A 7,824-nucleotide genomic window follows, 5' to 3' on the forward strand; every position below is an offset into this window, starting at 1 on the left:
AGTGGGGATGGGGTTTATGTTGGGTGTGGGAGTCAGTGGGGATGGGGTTTATGTTGGGCGAGGGAGTCAGTGGGGATGGGGTTTATGTTGGGCGAGGGAGTCAGTGGGGATGGGGTTTATGTTGGGTGAGGGAGTCAGTGGGGATGGGGTCTATGTTGGGTGTGGGAGTCAGTGAGGATGGGGTTTATGTTGGGCGAGGGAGTCAGTGGGGATGTGGTTTATGTTGGGTGTGGGAGTCAATGGGGTTGGGGTTTATGTTGGGCGAGGGAGTCAATGGGGATGGGGTTTATGTTGGGTGAGGGAGTCAGTGGGGATGGGGTCTATGTTGGGTGTGGGAGTCAGTGGGGATGGGGTTTATGTTGGGTGTGGGAGTCAGTGGGAATGGGGTTTATGTTGGGTGAGGGAGTCAGTGGGGAAGGTGTTTATGTTGGGTGTGGGAGTCAGTGGGGATGGGGTTTATGTTGGGTGAGGGAGTCAGTGGGGATGGGGTTTATGTTGGGTGTGGGAGTCAGTGGGGATGGGGTTTATGTTGGGTGTGGGGTTTATGTTGGGTGTGGGAGTCAGTGGGGATGGGGTTTATGTTGGGTGTGGGAGTCAGTGGGGATGGGGTTTATGTTGGATGAGGGAGTCAGTGGGGATGGGGTTTATGTTGGGTGAGGGAGTCAGTGGGGATGGGGTTTATGTTGGGTGTGGGAGTCAGTGGGGATGGGGTTTATGTTGGGTGTGGGAGTCAGTGAGGATGGGGTTTATGTTGGGCGAGGGAGTCAGTGGGGATGGGGTTTATGTTGGGTGTGGGAGTCAGTGGGGATGGGGTTTATGTTGGGTGTGGGAGTCAGTGGGGATGGGGTTTATGTTGGGTGTGGGAGTCAGTGAGGATGGGGTTTATGTTGGGCGAGGGAGTCAGTGGGGATGTGGTTTATGTTGGGTGTGGGAGTCAATGGGGTTGGGGTTTATGTTGGGCGAGGGAGTCAATGGGGATGGGGTTTATGTTGGGTGAGGGAGTCAGTGGGGATGGGGTCTATGTTGGGTGTGGGAGTCAGTGAGGATGGGGTTTATGTTGGGCGAGGGAGTCAGTGGGGATGTGGTTTATGTTGGGTGTGGGAGTCAATGGGGTTGGGGTTTATGTTGGGTGAGGGAGTCAATGGGGATGGGGTTTATGTTGGGTGAGGGAGTCAGTGGGGATGGGGTCTATGTTGGGTGTGGGAGTCAGTGGGGATGGGGTTTATGTTGGGTGTGGGAGTCAGTGGGAATGGGGTTTATGTTGGGTGAGGGAGTCAGTGGGGATGGGGTTTATGTTGGGTGTGGGAGTCAGTGGGGATGGGGTTTATGTTGGGTGTGGGAGTCAGTGGGGATGGGGTTTATGTTGGGTGTGGGAGTCAGTGGGGATGGGGTTTATGTTGGATGAGGGAGTCAGTGGGGATGGGGTTTATGTTGGGTGTGGGAGTCAGTGGGGATGGGGTTTATGTTGGGTGAGGGGGTCAGTGGGGATGGGGTTTATGTTGGGTGAGGGAGTCAGTGGGGATGGGGTTTATGTTGGATGAGGGAGTCAGTGGGGATGGGGTTTATGTTGGGTGTGGGAGTCAGTGGGGATGGGGTTTATGTTGGGTGAGGGGGTCAGTGGGGATGGGGTTTATGTTGGGTGAGGGAGTCAGTGGGGATGGGGTTTATGTTGGGTGTGGGAGTCAGTGGGGATGGGGTTTATGTTGGGTGTGGGAGTCAGTGGGGATGGGGTTTATGTTGGGTGTGGGAGTCAGTGGGGATGGGGTTTATGTTGGATGAGGGAGTCAGTGGGGATGGGGTTTATGTTGGGTGTGGGAGTCAGTGGGGATGGGGTTTATGTTGGGTGAGGGAGTCAGTGGGGATGGGGTTTATGTTGGGTGTGGGAGTCAGTGGGAATGGGGTTTATGTTGGGTGAGGGAGTCAGTGGGGATGGGGTTTATGTTGGGTGTGGGAGTCAGTGGGGATGGGGTTTATGTTGGGTGAGGGAGTCAGTGGGATGGGGTTTATGTTGGGTGAGGGAGTCAGTGGGGATGGGGTTTATGTTGGGTGTGGGAGTCAGTGAGGAAGTGGTTTATATTGGGGGTAAGTGTGAATGGTAATTTGGTTCCTGTGGGCTGGGTCACATTTCCCCCTCGCCTGGACATTGAGGGTGAGGTTAGTCTTTAACATGCTGCCTCCTGATCTCGTGTTGTGTGTCTCTCTCTCTCTCTCTCTCTCTCCTGGCAGGCGAGGATCAAGGCGAAGCCTATCGCGATCAACACTTTCTTCCCCAAGAATGGATACAGAGTGCTGGACTCGAACCTTTACCCCCAGCAGCCCCAGAGCCAGCAGCAGTATGCCTCCCCGCTGTTCATGCAGCCTGTCTACAGCCCGCAGCAGCAGTACCCACTCTACAGCCTTCTCCCCCAAACCTGGTCACCCAGCCAGCCGTATTTTGAGACTCCCCTGGTAAGGACTGGACAGAGCAGGTACACTGCCGGCTGAGAAACAGAGTGGAAACCCCTCCCCCCGGCCTTCTCTCGTTCTCCTGGTCTCTTCCTCTTTCAGTCTCTCAGTGTCGCTCTGCCCCGCTCTGGGGCTCCCTCTCCCCCGTCTCTGAGCCCCGCTCTCCCGCTCTCTCGCTCTCCCGCTCTCCCGCTCTCCCGCTCTCCCGCTCTCCCGCTCTCCCGCTCTCTCGCTCTCTCGCTCTCCCGCTCTCCCGCTCTCTCGCTCTCCCGCTCTCCCGCTCTCCCGCTCTCTCGCTCTCCCGCTCTCCCGCTCTCTCGCTCTCCCGCTCTCCCGCTCTCCCGCTCTCTCGCTCTCTCGCTCTCCCGCTCTCCCGCTCTCTCGCTCTCCCGCTCTCCCGCTCTCCCGCTCTCTCGCTCTCCCGCTCTCCCGCTCTCTCGCTTTCCCCCTCTCGCTCTCCCGCTCTCCCGCTTTCCCCCTCTCGCTCTCCCGCTCTCCCGCTCTCCCCCTCTCGCTCTCCCGCTCTCTCGCTCTCTCGCTTTCCCCCTCTCGCTCTCCCGCTCTCTCGCTTTCCCCCTCTCGCTCTCCCGCTCTCCCGCTCTCTCGCTCTCCCCCTCTCCCCCCTCTCGCTCTCTCGCTCTCTCGCTCTCTCGCTCTCTCGCTCTCCCGCTCTCTCGCTCTCTCGCTCTCTCGCTCTCCCGCTGTCTCGCTCTCCTGCTCTCTCGTTCCCCCCTCGCTCTCCCGCTCTCTCGCTCTCCCACTCCCCCGCTCTCTCGCTCCCCCGCTCTCTCGCTCCCCGCTCTCTCGCTCCCCGCTCTCTCGCTCCCCCGCTCTCTCGCTCCCCGCTCTCTCGCTCCCCCGCTCTCTCGCTCCCCGCTCTCTCGCTCCCCGCTCTCTCGCTCCCCCGCTCTCTCGCTCCCCCGCTCTCTCGCTCCCCCGCTCTCTCGCTCCCCCGCTCTCTCGCTCCCCCGCCTCTCTGGCTCTCCTGCTCTCTCGCTCCCCCACTCTCTCGCTCTCCCGCTCTCTTACTCCCCCGCTCTCTCGCTCTCCTGCTCTCTTGCTCCCCCACTCTCTCGCTCACCCGCTCCCCCGCTCTCTCTCTCGCTCTCTCTCTCCCCCCTCTCGCTCTCCCCCTCTCTCGCTCTCCCCTTCTCCCCCTCTCCCCCCCGCTCTCCCCCCTCCCCCGCTCTCCCCCCTCCCCGCTCTCCCCCCTCCCCCGCTCTCCCCCCTCCCCCGCTCTCCCCCCTCCCCCGCTCTCCCCCCTCCCCCGCTCTCCCCCTCCCCCGCTCTCCCCCTCCCCCGCTCTCCCCCTCTCACCATAAACCATAAATAAAAAGCCATAAGATGTAGGAGCAGAAGTAGGCCATTCGGCCCATCGAGTCTGCTCCACCATTCAATGAGATCTGATAATCCTCAACTCCACTTTCCTGCCTTTTCCCCATAACCCTTGATTCCCGGACTGATTAAAAATTTGTCTATCTCGGCCTTGAATATACTTAAGGACCCAGCCTCTCCAGCCCTCTGCAGTAAAGAATCCCACAGACTGACTACCCTCTGAGAGAAGAAATTCCTTCTCATCTCTGTCTTCAATGGACGACCCCCTTACTCTGAGATGATGCCCTCTGGTCCTAGACTCTCCCACAAGGGGAAACAACCTCTCAGCATCTACCCTGTCAAGCCCCCTAAGAATCTTATATGTTTCAATAAGGTCGCCTCTCATTCTTCTAAACTCCAATGAGCACAGGCCCAACCTACTCAACCTCTCATAAGAAAATCCCTCCATACCCGGAATCAACCTAGTGAACCTTCTCTGGACTGCCTCCAACGCCCAGTATATCTTTCCTTAGATAAGGGGATCAAAACTGTTCTCAGTATTCTAGGTGTGGTCTAACTAGTGCCTTGTATAGTTTTAGCAAGACTTCCCTATTTTTATGCTCCATTCCCTTTGAAATAAAGGCCAACATCCCATTTCCCTTCCCTATGACCTGCTGAACTTGTATGTTGGCTTTTTGAGATTCATGCACGAGGTCCCCCAAATCCCTCTGTGCTGCAGCTTTCTGCAGCCTTTCTCCATCTAAATAATATTCAGCTCCTCTATTCTTCCTGCCAAAGTGCAGAACCTCACATTTTCCCACATTAGATTCCATTTGCCAAGTTTTTGCCCACCCACCTCCCCCCGCTCTCCCCTCTCCCCACTCTTCCCTTCTCCCCCGCTCTCCGCTTTCCCCTGCTCTCCCCTGCTCCCCCGCTCCCCCGCTCTCCCCATCTCCCCCTCTCTCCCCTCTCCCCCTCTCTCCCCTCTCTCCCCCTCTCTCCCCCTCTCTCCCCCTCTCTCCCCCCTCTTCCCCTCTCTCCCCCTCTCTCCCCCTCTCTCCCCCTCTCTCCCCCTCTCTCCCCCTCTTCCCCCGCTCTCCCCCTATCCCCCGCTCTCCCCCTATCCCCCGCTCTCCCCTATCCCCCGCTCTCCCCTATCCCCCGCTCTCCCCCTATCCCCCGCTCTCCCCCTATCCCCCGCTCTCCCCCTATCCCCCGCTCTCCCCCTATCCCCCGCTCTCCCCCTATCCCCCGCTCTCCCCTATCCCCCGCTCTCCCCCTATCCCCCGCTCTCCCCCTATCCCCCGCTCTCCCCCTATCCCCCGCTCTCCCCCTATCCCCCGCTCTCCCCCTATCCCCCGCTCTCCCCCTATCCCCCGCTCTCCCCCTATCCCCCGCTCTCCCCCTATCCCCCGCTCTCCCCCTATCCCCCTCTCTCCCCTTCCCCCGCTCTCCCCCTCTCCCGCTCTCCCCCGCTCTCCCCCTCTCCCCCGCTCTCCCCCTCTCCCCCGCTCTCCCCTATCCCCCGCTCTCCCCCCTATCCCCCGCTCTCCCCCTATCCCCGCTCTCCCCCTATCCCCCGCTCTCCCCTATCCCCCGCTCTCCCCCTATCCCCCGCTCTCCCCCTATCCCCCGCTCTCCCCTATCCCCCGCTCTCCCCCTATCCCCCGCTCTCCCCCTATCCCCCGCTCTCCCCCTATCCCCCGCTCTCCCCCTATCCCCCGCTCTCCCCCTATCCCCCGCTCTCCCCCTATCCCCCGCTCTCCCCCTATCCCCCGCTCTCCCCCTATCCCCCGCTCTCCCCCTATCCCCCGCTCTCCCCCTATCCCCCGCTCTCCCCCCTATCCCCCGCTCTCCCCCTATCCCCCGCTCTCCCCCTATCCCCCGCTCTCCCCCTATCCCCCGCTCTCCCCCTATCCCCCGCTCTCCCCCTATCCCCCGCTCTCCCCCTATCCCCCGCTCTCCCTCTCCCTCCATGGCCTCATCCCATCCTCTCCTGACCTCCTCCACGGCCTCGCAGTCTCTCAGCCTGACTGTGCGTCCCATAGTAACTCCTCCCTCCCTCCCTCCCTCCCTCCCTCCCGTGTCTAACTGCTGTTGTTTATTTGTGAACCTCCCCAGGCACCATTCCCGAACAGCCCCTTTGTGAATGGATTCTCTTCGGCTGGGGCTTACAAAAGCAGTTCCTCACCACAGTGCATCCTTCGGCCTGACTACAGGAACAGGTGAGAAGCCGGTGGTACCGAGCGGGGGGCTGCTGAGGGGGGAGAGGGGCTGGGCTGGGCTGGGGTGGGGTGGGGTTGTGGTGAGCACTGTTCAGGCGGGACAGTGCGTGAGGGGATCGTGGAACTAGAAAGGGTTTGCGCTCTCCCTCTCTCTCTCTCTCTCTCTCCCTCAGTCTCTCTCTCTCCCTCAGTCTCTCTCTCTCCCTCAGTCTCTCTCTCTCTCTCTCTCTCTCTCTCTCTCCCTCAGTCTCTCTCTCTCCCTCAGTCTCTCTCTCTCTCCCTCAGTCTCTCTCTCTCTCTCTCTCTCTCTCTCCCTCAGTCTCTCTCTCTCCCTCAGTCTCTCTCTCTCTCTCTGTCTCTCTCTCTCTCTGTCTCTCTCTCTCTCTCCCTCTCTCTCTCCCCCTCAGTCTCTCTCTCTCCCCCGCAGTCTCTCTCTCTCTCTCTCTCCCCCCCTCAGTCTATCTCTCTCCCTCAGTCTCTCTCTCTCAGTCTCTCTCTCTCAGTCTCTCTCTCTCTGTCTCTCTCCCCCTCTCTCTCTCTCCCCCTCAGTCTCTCTCTCCCCCTCAGTCTCTCTCTCCCCCTCAGTCTCTCTCTCCCCCTCAGTCTCTCTCTCCCCCTCAGTCTCTCTCTCTCTCTCTCTCTCTCCCCCTCTCTCTCTCTCCCCCTCAGTCTCTCTCTCCCCCTCAGTCTCTCTCTCCCCCTCAGTCTCTCTCTCCCCCTCAGTCTCTCTCTCCCCCTCAGTCTCTCTCTCCCCTCAGTCTCTCTCTCCCCCTCAGTCTCTCTCTCCCCCTCAGTCTCTCTCTCCCCCTCAGTCTCTCTCTCCCCCTCAGTCTCTCTCTCCCCCTCAGTCTCTCTCTCCCCCTCAGTCTCTCTCTCCCCCTCAGTCTCTCTCTCCCCCTCAGTCTCTCTCTCCCCCTCAGTCTCTCTCTCCCCCTCAGTCTCTCTCTCCCCCTCAGTCTCTCTCTCCCCCTCAGTCTCTCTCTCCCCCTCAGTCTCTCTCTCTCTCCCTCAGTCTCTCTCTCTCTCCCTCAGCCTCTCTCTCTCCCTCAGCCTCTCTCTCTCCCTCAGTTTCTCTCTCTCTTTCCCTCAGTTTCTCTCCCTCTCTGTCTGTCTGTCTCTCTCTCTCTCTCTCTCTCTGTCCGTCTCTCTCTCTCTCTGTCTCTCAGTCTCTCCCTCTCCCCCTCAGCCTCTCTCTCTCTCCCTCAGCGCCTCTCTCTCCCTCAGTCTCTCTCTCTCTCTCCCTCCCTCAGTTTCTTTCTCTTTCCCTCAGTTTCTCTCTCTCTTTGCCTCAGTTTCTCTCCCTCTCTGTCTGTCTCTCTTTCTCTCTCTGTCTGTCTCTCTCTCTCTCTCTGTCTCTCTCTCTCCCTCCCTCTGTCTGTCTCTCTCTCTCTGTCTCTCTCTCTCTGTCTCTCTCTCTCTGTCTCTCTCTCTCTCTCTCTGTCTCTCTCTCTCTCTCTCTGGGCCCAGCCAGTTTTTGTGCTGCAACTTGGGCAGTGTCTCTGTTAAGTCTGTGCGGTGGGGATGGGAGTGGGAGCTGGGGGTCGGTGGGTGGGGGTGGGGAGGGGGGCTGCAGCTTTTGATTGGAGTCCTGCAGCCTGCTAGATAAGCTCCTGAACCTGAGCCCAGTGATGATTTGTACCGCGCTTGTAGGGTGGAGGTAACTGCAGTGGGAATATGGGTGTTTCATCCCCTCCCCATCTCTCCCGATATCTCTCCCCACCCCCTCCTCCCTCCTCCCTCAACTCCCCCTTTCTCTCTCTCTCTCTGTCTCTCTCTCTCTCTCTCTCTGTCTCTCTCTCTCTCTCTGTTTCACTCTCTCTCTCTTTCTCGCTCTCTCTGT

At 59.6% G+C, this 7,824-nt stretch overlaps 1 protein-coding gene across 1 annotated transcript in view; it reads left to right on the forward strand.

The window, feature by feature from the left end:
* LOC144678502 (la-related protein 4-like) overlaps window positions 1-5,994 on the forward strand; it is a gene marked incomplete at its 5' end in the record, with an annotated part of 11,145 nt that extends 5,151 nt beyond the window's left edge. Inside the window, 2 exons of the mRNA XM_078538265.1 lie at window positions 2,227-2,448; window positions 5,881-5,994. Of these exons, the coding sequence (XP_078394391.1) occupies window positions 2,227-2,448; window positions 5,881-5,988 (330 nt within the window). The remainder of the gene's footprint in view (window positions 1-2,226; window positions 2,449-5,880) is intronic.
* Window positions 5,995-7,824: the final 1,830 nt, after the last annotated feature.

The sequence above is a fragment of the Cetorhinus maximus genome, unplaced genomic scaffold (assembly GCF_964194155.1).
Source record: "Cetorhinus maximus unplaced genomic scaffold, sCetMax3.hap1.1 HAP1_SCAFFOLD_4468, whole genome shotgun sequence".
NCBI classification, from domain to species: Eukaryota; Metazoa; Chordata; class Chondrichthyes; order Lamniformes; family Cetorhinidae; genus Cetorhinus; species Cetorhinus maximus.